Raw genomic sequence first — 17,482 nt, forward strand, 5'->3', positions numbered from 1 at the left:
CCAGGATCCCACCTCATCCCCTGGGAGTCTGACCCTATAATAATTAGATTTCTTTTAAATAAAGGTTGACATCTTAACTAATTAAGTGCTGGCACTCCATGAGATGTGTCAGTGCTGTGGACAGGTTTCAGACTACTGCACCACCAATGCATGTGAGGCAGGGAGAACTCTGATGATCTCACCATCCCCGAGAAGACTTCTGTGTCACCTGAAAATATGTTCCTGAGGGCTGCACAACCTCAGGGACATATTTTCAAGTGACAAAGCAGACTTATCAGGGAATGGGAGGCTGTCAGAATTATCCCCTCCTTGTGTGAGTGCCAGTGCTGAGTTAGTTGATTCCGTTAAGTTGTGGGCCATCAGATTTTGAAAACATGTATGCTATTTTATTAGACTATAACACAGTGCTCTGGAACTTTAAAAATGTTTTTGTATTTTTTGGTAACTTGCTTTTGTTTTAATATGCTTTTAATTCTATTGTTTATTCAATTATTGTTTTATTGTTCTACTTTGTGAGCCACCCAGAGAGCAATTGTCATGGGGTGGCCAACAAATAAAGATATTCAGTCAGTTTTTATTACAGCCGTTGGCCAGCCAAGAGATAAAAATCAGAATAACAAATATAGCTAATATACACAAATAGTGACAATAAAGGTATTGTTTGTTTGTTTTACTTAATGGTTTGCTTGCAACCTACTAGTATAACTGCAGGGTTTCCTGTACCAACTATGGATATGATCTAGCCAAAATTAAAAAATATACCAATAGGAGAAAACTAAACATGTGCTTAACATGCTAATTTAGGTTGGAGTTGGGGCTGACTTGTGCTTAACTTTGTGTTATATATTTTCATTCATCTGCAACATGGCAGTATCTCTTAACTGGATCTCCACTGAAAGGGTCATGCAGTCTGCATTGAGGAGCTTGTTAAAAGCAGCTGGCTCTAGGAAATGGTTTCACACTCTGCCACAACTATTCAAACCCCCTTTGTTGGGATGTACACAATTGTTATGCAGACAGCTAAGGGTACTGGCCTTAGTGTGCTGATAATCTTTATGCTTAAGGCATCAAAATGGCAGGTGACTAGCACAGAGTCACCCTAACCCATAACGAAATGCATTCTTTCCTAACCAGAATACAGCTATGGGGCAAGAAACCTTCCTACATGGTCACGAAAGCAATTATTTTCCTCGGAAGAGTCAAAAATGCTATGAATAACTCTAACCTTCTGGCAATTTACTCATTCACAAGTTGTTTAGCCAATTTGAATGTGTTAACTGAGATAAAGAAGAGCTGGCAAACATTACCTAGAGGATGCTTCAAATGCCAACCTTTCACATTCACAAAACTCATGCTGCTCCCACCCACTCGCACATATTGTCTCTCTCTGCCCACTCTAGTAAGTTTTGTAATGGGATCAGAAATATAATTAAATATAGAAAATAATAAGAAAGGCAAGAAAATAAGAGAAAGGCAAGAGCCCAAGGCTCTTAAGAGGAACTGCCCATGTCCCCTCAAAATTGGTGATAATGGAGTAATGGGGCAGCAGTTGACATTCTATGCGGAGAGATGGACATAGTGCCATGCAACTGCAATTGCACAATTTTAATTCTTATTATGCTGGTCAAAGACCATAATAAAGATTGATTGGGTTTTTTAAGTATTAGAGCAAACATGCTCTTGTGCAACACTATAAGGTCATTCTCACAACCATTGCAGCCCGGTGGGGAGGGTGCAGGGGGGAAGCAAGATTGATCCTACCTCCCCCCACCCAGATGACCAGGAGCTTTGTTTGCGACACACAGCTCATATGCCGACGTGATTTGCGCTGCTCTGGAGAGTACAGATTTCTGGAGGTCAGGAAAATGCAGCCTGGCCTCCAGATATCCCTAAATATCCCTAAGATATTTCCGCTGCTGCCCCGAGGCTTTGGAATGTGCTCCCTAGTGAAATAAGAGCCTCCCCATCTCTGACAACTTTTTAAAAGTCTTTAAAGATGCATCTGTTCACCCAGGCTTTTAATTAATATTGTTTTAATGGTGTTAATGCTGTTTTAAAATATTCTTTTAAAAATTTTATAATTGTTGTAATGTTTTCAACTTTTCATTTTTGTTTTAACTAATGTTTTACTTTTTGTTTTTATTCTGTTGTAAACTGCCCAGAGAAGTATGTTTTGGGCAGTATAAAAATATGTTAATAAATAAATAAATAAATTAATGCACTATGCACAGAGTGTGGTGCTGTGAGGGATTTCCCCTCAAACAGGGCGGTCTAGGAGCTTGGCTCTGTGTCTGCCTGCAGCCCCAGCAGACACATGGCTGTGGACCAGGGCAAAAGCCTGAGGGGAATTCCCAGGTTACCCAGTGAGATAGCACTGGGATCAGCCAGCCACAATCCCAGCGCTTCACGTGAGCAGACCTACCCAGGTAGGGCTGCCCAAGCCTCGGGAGGGCTGCTCATTTGTATAGCCTCTGTGGGCATTACTTTAGCTGTTGAGAATAACCACCAGCAAGCAAGAGGAAAGTGGAGAATGAAATCAACACAAAACGGTCAAATCACAATAGGAAGCCCATCTCATGTTTGCCAATCAGTCCCAATGAGGAGAAGTGTACTTGCCCTGCAATAAAGCTCATTATAATCCAGAAGTTCCACATGGACAGAATATAAAACTATGCTTAATTTCTAAAGGCAAAGGACTAGGGCTGAAGCCTGTAAGGAAGCCATGTGCTATGCCTGGAAGTTAAGGCTGTCATACTGCACAATTCTCTGTCTGCCTAGAAAAAGGAGGCTTTGCGTGTTGCACAAGAGCGCTCTTGCGCAATGGCACAAATGCTCCACTGCTAGGCATATGGAACATTGTGAGGCATATCAGTGTATGCCTTCACCGAATGCCAAAAGTGAGTGTGCTGACTGAGGTTATTCAGTGGTTAAAAAGCAAGATATTTTGCATTTGCCTGGACATGAGGACTCATGGGACAGGCAACCACCCAGAGACGCAGGTTTGGGGCAGTATATAATTATTAAATGTCAGACTGGGAAGCTTGCTAGCTCCTGCTCTTGGCATGTTAACAGGCGGTGCTGGGCTGGATGAGAGATAACAAACTGAGACTAAATCCAGATAAGACAGAGGCAGCGTTTCCTCTAAGGTGTGTTTATGTGCTTATGTGTTTTTTTGATGTCTGCTCAGTTAATTTTAGATCCCGCTCAGGTTGAATCAAGAAGGCTGCACTCTGAATGCACATGCACACACACTGCTTTGATACTGCCACCCAGAACAAAACTTATTCCACACACAGATGAAAAAAATTAGAGAACACTTGACAAAGGTACTTATTGTGTGGGGTCAGAACTTGGGAGATGATTTTGATCTGCTGGTTCTGGAGGGGATCACACTTCCCCAGAAGGAACATGAATGCAGTCTGGGGAGTGCTTCTGGATCCAAACCCCTCCCTGGTGTCCCAGGTTGAGGTGGTGGCCAGAGGTGCTTTCCATCAGCTTCAGCTGATATGCCAGCTGCATCTTTTTCTTGAGATAAACTACCTCAAAACAACAACAAATATTTATATACCATTTTTCAACAAAAGTTTCCAAAATGGTTTGCATAGAGAGATAATAGATAGATAGATAGATAGATAGATAGATAGATAGATAGATAGATAGATAGATAGGATGGAATCCTGTCCCCAAAAGGCTCACAATCTAAAAATAAACATAAGATAGACACCAGCTATAGTCACTGGAAGCACTGTGCTGGGGGTGGATAGGGCCAGTTACTTTCCCCCTGCTAAATAAAGAGAATCACCACATTAAAAAGTCCCAGGGAGGCAACAGCAGTGGGGAACCAAATGCCGTTCGGGGTTAGGTAGCAAGGGTAAATCCAAAAGAGGTCTGGTCTTGTTTAGCCAGCTTCTTGTAGCAGTGAGGTGTGCTGGGCAGATCAGGCCAGTAAGGAAGGCTGATCTGGAGGCTGAGAGCAGGAATGGTGCGAAGAGCAAGACACGGCCTGGTGTTACAGTGGGTGTCAGGTCAATCGCCCAAACAGAGGGTGACTCCAACGTGTAGAGACCAAATGAGCAAACTTCATGAAGGTTTCATGAAGCTCGGGCCAGTTATAGCCCAGATCATGCCCTGGGGCAAAATGCTGATTCCTCCTCCTTCCTGAGGAGGGGAATTCATGTGGATCTCAAAAGAATCAATTGTCTTTGTTGGGTATGCTGGCATAAGCACGATGGCGTGAAAAGGTCAAGAACAACCTCTATGTAAATGTAATGAATGGACCTGCAAAGACTTCTCTGTCAGGTTGGAAGGACCCAGTAAACCAATCAGTATTTTTAATGAGCACATCTCCTGAGTTCCTATGGCCCATCAACCTCTTTTGTTGGGAAGGGGAGCAGCATTCCTTATCTGCTTTCCTGCTAAGCTAATTAGTTTAGCTTGTTTGAAGCAACCAAGGAGGGGAAGTAACAAGGTCTGTCTCTGGACAAAGAGTCCTTGAAGTTGATGCTGAAGCTAACTTGGGTCTGCTTAGACATTCCCAACAGAGGGAAAGGCGCAAAGCTAATCCCCTTCCAATTCACTTGATAGTTGATGAACCTGGGGGCGATTGTCCCACTGCCTGCTAAACGACCTGTCCCCATGTACCAACAAGCGATGAGCCTGTGATCCCATAAGGTTCTGAGCATGTTAAGAGTGGAAACTACAACCCTGTAGTCCCAGGCAAGAGTTGAGAGGCTTCTGGGAGCCCGCAGAATGGCAGTGCTGGCAACAATCTCTTCAGATACAGCTGCATATCACACTATAGGCTACTGTCTGTCTTCTGACTTTATGAAGACATATATCTTTACTAACATTCACAAGGTAGGTATGGGAAATCAACATGATAATCAGTTCTTTGGCTATAAGCATTTTGGCACAGAGTTCTGCCTCTTACTTGAGTTCTCTAATGTTCCATGCACATTAATGTCATGATATGTTTATTATTGATTGTTACATTTATAAATATAATTTAACACAACATTTCTATCTGGACTCAGCTGAAACTCTCAAAGCCACTAAAAATAGCATTTTAAAATAACAAAACAATAAGTTAATAAATTTTAAAACAGAATAAAAACAAGGCATCAATCAGCACTGGCAGTGACTTTAAATGCTAGAGAGAGAACAGAAACGTCGTCAGTGGCTGCCTAAAAGCAGTCAGGGTGGGAGCCTGAAAAGCTGACGGGGCAGTGAGTTCCAGAGGTGAGGAGGCAGCACCACTTGCAAGGCCCTGCTCTGCTTTGCGGAGGGCTATCCAGTGATGAAAGCACTTTTAGTCAATGATCTTATGTATTAGTCAACAGAGTCTAGCTGTGATCACAAATCACAACAGCCTTTTTGGAATATTGAAGGAAGTGTGCGACAACTCACAATCTCTGCCGTTTCTCGCGAGCAGTGAGAAACGACACTAGGGTTTGCGGGGAGGAATGAAAGCAATCCTTGCAGCGCTTATCTCCATGCAGACAATCCATTTGTCTCAGCCCTATCTTGGAGATGCTGCCAGGGAGCAGAAGGTTCCAAGTTCCCTCCTTGGCAGCATCTCTGAGATAGGGCTGAGAGAGATTCCTGCCTGCAACCTTGGAGAAGCCGCTGCCAGTCTGTGAAGATAATACTGAGCTAGATGGACCAAGGGTCTGACTCAGTATATGGCAGCTTCCTATGTTCCTATGTTCCATTTACTTCCTTTGGGCGGATCACCTGCCCAGACGCACACCAGTTGGTACCAGTAGCTCCGAGGGGCAGGGTGCCGGGATGTGCAGTCCTACATCACCCCTCCCCCCGGAGCTTGAGTGTGCAATGTGTTATTGGGATCCTCCCCTCCCCTCCCCTCCCCAGGTCTACCAGCAATGGCTGCAAGCAGCTGTGGGCTGACACACAAGGAGCAAAACGGGGTTAGGAGCGCTCTTGCGGTTGGAGAATCCTGGCGGTTCACACATGCATGTAAAACCGGGCTGGGCTCCCTTAGCCCGGTTTTGCTCTGTAATTAAAAAAATACCCCAGCTACGAATCTTTGCTAGAAGGCAAGTCTATCTTAAAAAAAAAATAAATCCCCACTACTGTTACACAGCAGAACCTTCAAACTCTCAAAAATATAATTATGCATTTAAATAACAGCAACATCTATTAAAGTTAGTCTCCACCAATGCATCAGCTAATGTTTTAGCTAATGGATCTATGGATTCAAAGGCTGCATCCATAAGTACAACGTTGTCACTTTTGTCATTCAGGTTTCTTAGGGGAGTACTGCTTTAAAAATGACCTCCAGCAAGGATGCAATGTAGCACCACTTGTAAAATATACAGCAAAGACAAAAGGAACTCGTTTAAAAATAGGGCACCATCACACACTTTAATGGCTTCAGCTTGACAACTAAAATACTCAGGGACACGACTGATTCTACTTCTTTTTGCTATGTAATTCAGGTCACGATTCAGGAACATGGCTGCTTCTTATTCCTTTTGCTATGTACACCATGTCCGGACCATTTTTTGGTTGAAAAATGAGATGATGATGATGATGATGATGATTTGTTTGAGACTCTTACCTTAAATGTTTAAAGACAGAGACATTGTCTTCCTGACATTTAGAAAATTAAAGTGTCATCTGAACAAAGGAAAGGGGAGCAGGGAAGAGCCAGAATGGGATTTGCATATGAAGATAAACGGCAAAGAGTGCAAATTCCTAGCTTAGAAATTAAGTGTAAAGTCTAGTCATATCTTCAACAGAAGTGCTGTTGACCTCCAATGGGCATCACCATGAACAAGGCTGTCTGGTACAGGGCTCCCCTCTGCCAACTGGCAGTAGGGAGTATCAATCAATCTATCTATCAATCTTTATTATGCTGGTCATAGACGTATTAGGGGTGATTACATATTAAAAGTAAAAGTAGATATTAAAAGCCATGGGGTGCACAATGAAAAATTACGAAGGCAGCAGGGAGTAGGAGATCTACCTAGACCCAACCCTCTGGATATCCTACCTTCATGCTGGCACAGTGACCCTAAGGATGGGGCAGGAACAGCTTATAGTAATTGGCTGCTTTACTCAGCAAACCCTTGCATTGGTAGAAGAAAGCAATCTCCCTCCTCAGGCTGCTGATCCTGCTGCAAATCCTAGATGCTTGCTCTATAATACATTTGCTAGATGTACATTTGCTAAATGTACTTGCTAGATGCAGCCAGCGTGGCGTAGTGGTTAGAGTGCTGGACTAGGACCAGGGAGACCCGAGTTCAAAATCCCCATTCAGCCATGAGACTAGCTGGGTGACTCTGGGCCAGTCACTTCTCTCTCAGCCTAACCTACTTCACAGGGTTGTTGTGAAAGATAAACTCAAGTATGTAGTACTCTGGGCTCCTTGGAGGAAGAGCGGGATATAAAATGTAAAATTTTTTAAAATAAAATAAAAAATAAATAGAAGTGATGGAGCAAGGGGCAGAACCTGCTGCTTTGTGCCTGCACCCTCACACAAGCCCCTCCCCCCACAACATGGGAGCTCTTAAAAGCAATGTTTGCATAACAAGGATTGCACTGCCATTAATCCTTCCCCTCACCAATGCATCAGTAGAACTTTGGGTGGAGTTGTGGTCTGCAACTGGGTAAAGAAGGCAAGCACATTTTGTCCCTAAAAGCAGTTTATTATGCCGTTGCATGTGCTGGGAGGCCATCTCTAATTAATCTGCTAACAGTTTGCTTCATCAATGGGAGCAAATGACAGAAGATGTTCTGCTAGTTGGGAATGTTTCTTCAGCATTTAGAATACAATCAGAGTTCAGCAAGGTAACAGCATCTAGCTAGTGAGAGGGGACAGAGAAACCATTTGGGGACTGATGTTTGAATGAACACAGAGAGAGGGAGGGAGAGGGAGGAAGGGGGAGGGAGGGAGTTTAAAGATGGGTTTAAGTGAGGGAGGAAGTTTAAAGTGGGGTTTTCTGTCAGTGTGATGCAAGATCAGCACATTTCCTGCCTACTCTATGAGTATCTATTTGGTTCCACAATGCTCTTCCTGTATATTTGTAAACAGGGATTTTGTAAATAGATGTTCCTATCAAAAATATGATTGATTTGGGGCTGGTAACTAGTGTCAGTTGGAGCATATCCCAAAAGCCTTCACTGCTCTCTGATCTACAAGAAATTAACACAGTGCCCCTATACTCTTAATCAGTCAGGGAAGTGGAAAGCACTTCCAGTGTGGTGTAGTGGCTAGAGTGCTGGACTAGGACCGGGGAGACCCGAGTTCAAATCCCCATTCAGCCATGATACTTGCTGGGTGACTCTGGGCCAGTCCCTTCTCTCTCAGCCTAACCTACTTCACACGGGTGTTGTGAGAAGAAACTTAAGTGTGTAGCAGACCGCTCTAGGCTCCTTAGAGGAAGAGCGGGATATAAAAATGTAAATAAATAATAGCCTAATAAAGTCCTCTAAGTCTTATTCTCCAGTATGGAAATAACTGAGAACTAAAACAGATGAGCAGAAGCCTCATGAGATGTAAATGTTGCTGGGCTGAACCATTTTGTATGGCAGGTGAGGGAGTGGAAGTCTGAATGATCCCCCACATAAAATGCTTCCTACACACACACACACAATAACCCATCATGTCATGGAAAAAGAGTACCTTAGAATCCTCTTCCTGACATGCTAGTTTTGTTTTTGTTTTTTGGTGGGGGCAGCATTGTATAAGGAGGGCATGCAAACATTCAGTCCCCTTGTGCAGTGTTGTGTGAAACAGCAGAATCCATCACCAGATGTGAGGTTCCTGCTTATATGTCTTCGCTCCCAGTTTTGGAATTTGAGAAACTAGAATCAAGGAAAAAGAGAGGCGTTCCTTTACATGATATATACAGCATCAGCATGAGCAGTAAAGGAGTGAATTTATTTGTCCTTAAGGAGGTGATCAAATAAATCAAGATAACATGCTAGAAGGTTGAAGAGATATGGGTAACATTTCTTGCAGGAAGTATTGATAGCTATGCCAATTGATAGAAGAGCATGGGAAATGAAAACTCAGACATCAGGGCAGGGTAGCTCATGAACAGGTTATTTGATAGAGGTCCAGCATACAGAGCAAAGAATGAGGTACATTCTTACCCCTGCCATTCTTACTCCTGCTAACTGAGCAAAGAGACACAATTTAAATAGGTGCTTCTCACATGTTTAGCACAGGGAGAACAACCGAGCCAACTGAGCAACCACCCTGAGCCATTTTTGGAAGGGCAGTATAAAAATATAAACAAACAAACAAACTGTCCCTGTTCAGGTCCAGCACAGTATCCCCTTCAGTGAGTATTGCTGATGTCTACTTTGTGCTTCTTTTTAGATTGTGAGCCCTTTGGGGCAGGGTACCATCTTATTATTTATTTTTATTTTTAAACTGCATTGAGAACTTTTGTGGGAAAGTGCTATATATTGGGCCATAGCTCAGTGTAGTGCATTTCCTTTGCATGCAGAAGATCCCAGGTTCAATTCTTGGCATTTCCAGGCAGGGCCAGGCAAGAGAGAGCTGCTGCCAGTCAGTGCAGACAATAACGAGCCAGATGGATCAATGATATCATCTGACTCAGTACAAGGCAGCTTCCTATCTTGTTATGTTCCTATTCACACTACTGCTACTACTACTTCTCATTGTTCCTTCTTATGCTTCTATTCACACTGCTGCTGCAACTGCTACTCCTACTCCTCCTACTCCTCATTGTAGTAGTAGTAGTAGTAGTAGTAGTAGTAGTAACATGAGACACTGACATTTGTCTCCAAGAGCCAGAACCAAGAGCTGTCTTCAAGAGTTAGTGGTTTCATCATTCAGTTTATCAAAGACAGGGCTGTTTGGCTCACTTTAGTCAACAAAATACTTGGCTTGAGACAATAGCCTTATTAAAAATAGGATGAATACATAGGAGCGTGCACCCTTTACTTTCTTCCACATACTGTAGAAGTAAATAGTTTCTTCTACAGGAGGACAACTACTGTATCAGGGACAGTATTGCAGTAATGGCAGAGTGGGGAAATGGCTTGACTACCAAGCCAGAGGATGCCAGTTTGAGTCCCCGCTGGTATGTTTCCCAGACTATGGGAAACTCCTACATTGGGCAGCAGTGATACAGGAAGATGCTGAAAGGCATCATCTCAGACTGTGCAGGAGGAGGCAATGATAAACCCCTCCTGTATTCTACCAAAGACAACCACAGGGCTTTGTAGTTGCCAGGAGTAGACACCAACTCAACGGCACACTCTACCTTACTGCAGTAAGGCTAAAACCTGTCCTCTGACACTGGGGCAGGGGGCTGATCCTACCAACAGGAATTCTGCAAAAATATGTACCCTACCAATCAAAATGACATGAGTTTTGCTAGTGCCTAATAATTAGCATGTGTTATGGTTTACATAAAGAAGAACATAAAAATATTAAATCCTCCAAGATTTGTTATCATCTGAGCTCAGGTAACAATGTTTCCATAAAAGGAGGTTTAGAAAGGGCTCCATTGCTGTGAATCTTTTCATTTTTCAATTACCAGTCAATCTGTCAAGCTCTTAGCAAAAACAGATCATAGCAGACTCTGGAAGCTTATTCTGTAATTGCCTGACTGAAAAGGTTTCTTCTGAGACTCTGGTTGTTATGTCATGTTGTATATGATCTCTATGGTTCAAGCAGATATTATTATTATTATTCCGTTTACACAGATAAGTGTTATTGACTGGTTTGTTTGATCCAGACATCAAGGCCTTCCCAAGGACCTGGGATGGCTGAATTTTATTATTAATATTGTTGTTATTATTATAGATATTGTTGCAAAATATAGGCTGTTCCCAGTAAAGGTTTGTTGTTGTTGTTTTGTTTTTTTGTTTTGTAGTTGGCTGGTGGTGATTTCTGTGGCCCCTATGGTGTTGAGGTGCTCTTCAAGTTGTTTTGGAATTGCACCTAGGGTGCCAATTACTACTGGGATTATTTTAGTAGGCCACATCCTTTCAATTTCTATTTACAGATCTTTGTATTTTGTTATTTTTTCTATTTCTTTTCTTCTATTCTGCTATCACCTAGTATTGCTATGTCGATGATGATGATGATTAATTTGATTTCTATCAAATCCCTTCCAAAAATGACACAGAGAAATAATAAATGAATAAGATGGCTCCCTGTCCCCAATCTAACAAGAATAAATCACAATCTAAAAAGAAACATCAGATAGTGACCAGTAACAGTCACTGGAAGTACTATGCTGGGGGGTGGATAGGGCCAGTTACTCTCCCCCTGCTAAATAAAGAGAATCACCACGTTAAAAGGTGCCTCTTTGCCAACTTAGCAGGGATCGCTGCTTTTCATGGATGTTAAGATCAGAATCAATGTCATTTTGTTGTAAACCGCCCAGAGAACTGCGTTTTGGGCAGTATACAAATGTTTTAAATAAATGAATAAACAAACAAACAAATTTTGGTTAGATGTGTCAGTTACACATCTTTTTCACTCTAGAGTCAAAAGCCAGGGTCCACCCCACACCTCCAAGTGCATTGAAATCAGTTAAAGGGCAATATTTCCTTTTGCTGGCAGCCTCCACATTCATGGGGTACTGTTTTCAAGGCTCTCCCAATCTTTAAGAGTCTTTGTGGGAGGCACAGGAGGCTGTCCCTGGAAGGGGTCACTGAAGCATGCCCTGGGGCCTTTCTCACGGTCAAGCATGAGGGCAGCTGGGTGGGCAAGAAGGAAGCCTTGGAAAACTTATCTCCTCCGCAGACGATCATCCTGTTGGTGCTGGGTACATGGATCACGTGCCCAGATACTCTGCTGCTGCACCTGGCAGCGCGGAGGTGCAGGGGCCTAGATGATTCACCCCGGCCCCTGGAAATCATCCTGTAGGTGCTGGGTGCATGGACACCTTGCCCCTAACCCTGGCAGAGTGAATGAACAGAGGCCGGGTTGTGTCGTCCTGGCCCCTGGAAATCCCACAAGGTACCGCACCAGTGCACGATACATTGAGGGGGTCCCCCCAATGATGGGCACCCACCTGTCAGAGTTTCGGCGCCAGTTGTGTTCATGTCAGCAAAAAGGTAATGGCAGAAGTAGCTGGCAAATTTTACATGTACTTTGAAACATGTTCCAGTTTTAAATTGTCGTTACTGCTCTGGAGCCTGAGGGTTAGAGTGGGTATGAATGATAATAAACTAAATGATAAGTATTTTCATATGTTTATATTCACTAGTGAAATTGCTGCCTCAGCATATTATTATCCCCTGCATAACTTGATCACTTCATTTCTGGTTGGAAAAGCATATTGGTCCACTGCTCCTTCCTGTTCAACTGCTTGTGATCACATGGGTGTATACGTGTTTGCTGTGCCCTGTGACTGAGAAGCAGGCACTTGCATGAGGCAGAACAATAGACAGAGAACACACAGATAGAGGCACACAGATAGAAGCCCGTAGGAGGAATGGATGCATCAAGGCAGCCAGCTCCTATCAGGGTCTGCTCAGGAGGAATGCTAACTTGCATCTATTAATATAATCCCCCATCGCTTTCATCATCCATGATCTGGAGAAGACCTCATGTCTCTCCTAAGCTATATGGAAAACTTATCCAAGGGCAGATGTACACATGTCTGCAGCAAATGCTTGTTCCGCAGTCTACATGAGCTATGGTAAGGTGAAGGTAGGGGTGTAAGGAGAGAGAGAATAGGTGTGTGTGTGGGGTGGGGTGGGGAGAAGATGGGGGGAGAAGATGGGGAGAAGGTGGGGAGAAGATGGGGGGAGAATAGGTGGGGCGGGGAATCCCCGGTCTGCACACAAGGATGCCATTTTTCCACCTGGTCTTACTTCTGGTCTTAAAGAGCAGCTGGGTAAAAGGTTTAAAAATGACCTGGGAGGATATTTGCCATGGAGAAATTGTGAGGAGGGCAAGGGCAAAGTACTGACTCTTTACAGTTCTTTCTTGGAACAGTCTCTCCCACCCCTACATTAGTGTTGCAAGGCAAACGCAGGGTTTTGAACCCTGTGTTTTCCGTGTAAGGTGCAGTTCCTGTTTCACTTCCTGTTGTAAGACCTTCACCATCTCTAACAGTCTTTCAAAGTGTTCTCAAGACACATTTATTTAACCGAGTTTTTTAAATCAGCTATAGGTTGGTTTTACTGTTGCTATTGTTGCTTTTAGATTATTTTAATTGTTTTAATTGTTTGATCTTAACTGTGGTTCTATTGTTGTTGTTGTTTGGTTTCAACTGTGGTTTTATTGTTTTTATTTTTTGTAAATCATCTTGACACATTTGTTTTTGGTGGCATAGAGATGTAATAAACCAACCAAACAACACATTTTCTGTGCCTTGCAAGGTATAGTTGCTAGCCAGTGTGATGTAATGGTTAGAGAATCAGACTAGGACCAGGGTGCCAGACGAGAACCAGGGAGACCTGAATTCAAATCTCTACTACACCATGATGTTTGCTGGGTGACCTTGGGCTAATTACTCATCTCTAGTCAAATTTGTCTCACTGAGCTACTGTGAGGATAAAATGGAGTGGGGAAGAAAGTCCTGAATGCTGCCTAAGCACTTTGGAGGAACAGCAGTATAATAACATATCATCAATAGTTCAGCCTTGAGATCAGCCAAAACAATCTAGTTTGTGGGGTGAAGCCACAACAATCTTAGAAATGTTCATTCAATCTCTACTGGGGAGAATTAAGCTCCTAATGGAGAAAACCTCATAGACAATTCCTGTAGAAGGCAATGATGCTGCACATTTAAAACACATTTCCTTAGAAAATTGATTTGATGCCAGGGCCACATCCTAAAACACTACCCACAGCTTATATTGGACAAAATACAGTATATGCAATCCATTAATCTGAATGAGGTTTATATGGACAGGCCATATGGGATTGTACCCCAGTGAGTTCAATGCAGGGAACATTGGGTTCAGTTGCAATGTTATTACTGGTCCACCCTTACTCACATGTTGCTATTTTTACCATAGTAAAATAAGTTCAGATTTGGCCACTTCACTTTAACAAAGCTTTACTGGGTTTCCATTCTAAAAACAAACAATTAGTGCACATCAGTAAATTTAAAAAGTGAAATTCACATACCACACATGAAGCTTCATATTGTTTCCCCAGTTTGGGCCTCAAAAATGCACTGAGAAAAGATACAGATGGTGGTTACAGGAATGACCACAGGCATAGCACACAATTAACCACACTTAATTACTGTGGCTTAGATCCAAACATACCTATGCATGCACCAAAGCTCCTTCCATTCACGGAAGGAGGACTGAACTGATAGAAGGACTCCTTTTATGAATGGAAGGAGCTTCCATGAGCACAGCTGTAAGTTTGGATCCAAGCCAATGAAAGTTATATTGGCAGAATTACTTATGACTTTGTGGGGTGTATGTGTGTGTGTGTAATTTAAGGTCCTAAAGAAACTTTATTGTACAAAGCTGTCAAGTAATTCCATGTGGCTGCTTCAGAGGGTATATTCCATGGTGTACTTATGCCACAACAACAGTGAGTTCCTTTTTATTATCAGCTGGGGGCCTTCAAGAATATATTTTCTTGCGTTTGGGGCAGTATATAAATGCATTTATATACCACCCAAAATGATATATATAAAAGAGTATTGTGTTTTGGGCAGTATATAAATGTGTTAAAATAAATAAATACATATTTTTAGGAGAAATAGGGAGCTGCACGATGAAGGAGGAAGCAAATATTACCTCCTCCACCCTTACACAATCAGAATGTTCTTGCATGAGCCGAACTAGTCTAGATGCTGCCTACAGTACTTGTGGCTGCAATCCTAAACCACTAGGGAGTACATCCCATTTAAGACAGTGGAATAAACATGAATAATGTCTAATTATCCTCTGAATGAACATGCAGAGGCTTGCATTGAAAGTGTGTTGGGCTTTGATAATGAATATCACATTTACTACATAGTGTAGTTTTATTAGATAGAACAACTCTGAACTATGCAAACTATTTCTTGGTGGCATCGTTTGCATATATTTAATAGTAATAATATTTTTGTTAAAAAAGAATTACTGAGGGGAAAAACATGAAGTGCTTTGAACAGTCTTGCTAAATATTTAAATACAAGTCCAACAATCAATTTAGACTTTTAACCCATCAGTTATGCAAACTGAGACAGTCACTGGGAAATCACTTCCAATGGTAATTATCTAAACTATCAGCCCTAAGGACTGGACATTTAACTAAGTAAGTTCTACTAAAATTTTACTACGTTAGTCACGAAAACCAGCCAGGCAACCAACCAATACTAACTGGTTCCTAACACAGCATTATGAAATAGAAATCTTTAAGATAGTGGTTCTCCCATCCTGCTTTTCATATGCCCATTCTAAAGATGGGAAACTGAGAGGTAATTCGCCAAAGACCACATAGTGTTTTCATGGTGAGCAGCCCCTGAGAGCCAGATTGTCTCTATTCTCCAAGCACAGCATTCACCATACTTTGGAGTAGGAGCTTTCAACAGTGCCATGTTGGCAATTTACCACTAATCTGGACTGACAGGAACAGCAGTACCCACGAAAGAAGTGGTGCTATGCTTCTGGGTGGCTTGCTCAACATTTCTTCGTGTGGACTGTGTGCCATTCGCACTGGCACCGGCTGTAAGCCTCTCTGCTTACTAGAGGGGATCAATGGGGTTGCTGTGCAGCTTTGAGATCTGGGCAGAGCTGGATGAGGGCATCAGAAAGACTGGGGTGTGGGGTGGAGAGGAAGAGAGATCTTGTAAACACATGAACTCTAAACGTATGAGGGGGCTCTTAGAGCATGCTGCGCTCTTTTAGGACAGCGGTTGCGGCTCAGTATTCTGACTTGACAGGGATCCCCGAAAACAAATCCAAAATAACCACACAGCCTCCCCCCGTGTGGCAACACCAGCAGCCGCTGCCCTGGGTTGCCGAGACCTCCCGTCCCCAGGGAGGGCTTGCAGGCAGCGCCCCCTGCTCTCACCTACCTGGTTTGCCTCCATAGGAAGGTCTGGATGGGTAGCGGGACGCCTCGGCCACTCTCCTGCTCCTGGCCTTCGGAGCTCTTCCGCTTCACCATGGTGCTGGCTCCCCGGCCGCAACAGCTGCTAGCCCATCTCTCCGCTTCGCCAGCAGCCTTCGCAGCCTCCGGCTCGGCTGGTGCAAAATGGCTGCGAAAGCCGCCGCCGCCGCCAAGCAGCAGAAAATCAGCGCCGCTTGGGAGGCGCTGGTGGCGGCTGCCAAGGACAAGATGATGTCCGCATCCCGCCTTGCAGAGCTCCCTTCTTTCAGCACCTCCTCCTGTGGACAGCAACCAGCGTTGAGGGACGGGCGCCTGCGGTGTCAAGGGGACGCCACCAGCCGTGGGGTGGGCGCTGGTGGGGTGGAGTGGCGGCAGCCAAGCGCCACCCACAGATGTCAGCCTCTCATCTGTACTCCCTACAGAGGACCTGGGACGGGAACTTTGGGGGAATAGCGGCGGGCGAGGGGTGCACGGATTTCCAACTTCGCCCTCTACAGCTGCCGTTCATCCCAGCAAGTACTAACGATGGAGCACCGCCCGGGATTCCCTCCCCGCTTTATTGTCAACGAGTAACATGCAGGAGGAAGGATCTAAGTTCATCGTGCCTCTGGGTAACTGCTAACTTGCGAAACAGATCGTGCGCTTTCTTTTCCAAGGGGGAAGTTAAATAAATCAAACGCTGCAAGGTGTTGTGAAGCAAAAATCATGATTTGAAATTGAAACAACGATTTTCGGGGCCACAAATCGCTTATTCCTGGAGCAATCGATTCATTACATTCACCTAGAAGAAACGAAGGAAGGCGGGGGGGGGGTCTTCATCGAGGGCAGGGACCCCTATCCCCTCCCCCCAGCCATGTTGCAGATCGTATGGATTATCTCTCAGGCGCACCTATCCTTCGTGAGGTTTTTGAAAAGCAACCTCAGCTAATGCTTTTAAAAATACACTTTCCCCCATCCCTGCAGTTTAATCTTCTGTATATCCAATAGTAGGTCTTTGAATCCTGGTGTAAATCTTTATACCTAATCCTTGCTCTCCCTACTAAAATCTATGTTGCTCCTGGAAAACAGGCAAAATCTGCTTGGTGATTACAATTGATAGCCCCTGTGATCCAAAGACTCCGCAAATGCTGGAGCCTGCAATCATGCTGCTGCATTGGCAGCTTGGTAAATATGGACCTCCGCGCAGAGCGGGGGAGCAAGCAGTGGCACTGGCAGCTGCACCAACCAGTAAGGAGAACTTTACATTACTTTTCTTGCCGCCCCCTGCCCCGGCTTCCTTCTATGTAGAATCAGTCTGGTTTTGCATAGAAGGGCTTGGTTTGAACTAGGCTTGGTTAGGTTTGATCACGGACTGAACTGGGCTTGGTTTGGTTTGATCACGGACCGAACTGGGCTTGGTTTGGTCCATGACTGAACCACCAAACCAGTCCAGTTTGATACAAACTGGTTCCACATTGA

General features: G+C 43.8%; 1 protein-coding gene across 11 annotated transcripts in view; it reads right to left on the reverse strand.

Moving 5' to 3' along the window:
• Positions 1 to 16,520, reverse strand: part of LOC128339464 (protein unc-80 homolog) — a 254,333-nt gene extending 237,813 nt beyond the window's left edge. For all 11 annotated transcript variants that reach the window (XM_053283443.1, XM_053283442.1, XM_053283439.1 and 8 more), the window contains exons 1-2: positions 15,990 to 16,520; positions 14,096 to 14,144 (exon numbers count right to left, since the gene is read on the reverse strand). In XM_053283443.1, coding sequence (XP_053139418.1) covers positions 14,096 to 14,144; positions 15,990 to 16,081 — 141 coding nt within the window. In that variant the 5' untranslated portion in view covers positions 16,082 to 16,520. The remainder of the gene's footprint in view (positions 1 to 14,095; positions 14,145 to 15,989) is intronic.
• Between the last annotated feature and the right edge of the window lie 962 nt (positions 16,521 to 17,482).

This window comes from Hemicordylus capensis, chromosome 1 (assembly GCF_027244095.1).
Source record: "Hemicordylus capensis ecotype Gifberg chromosome 1, rHemCap1.1.pri, whole genome shotgun sequence".
In the NCBI taxonomy this organism is placed as follows: Eukaryota; Metazoa; Chordata; class Lepidosauria; order Squamata; family Cordylidae; genus Hemicordylus; species Hemicordylus capensis.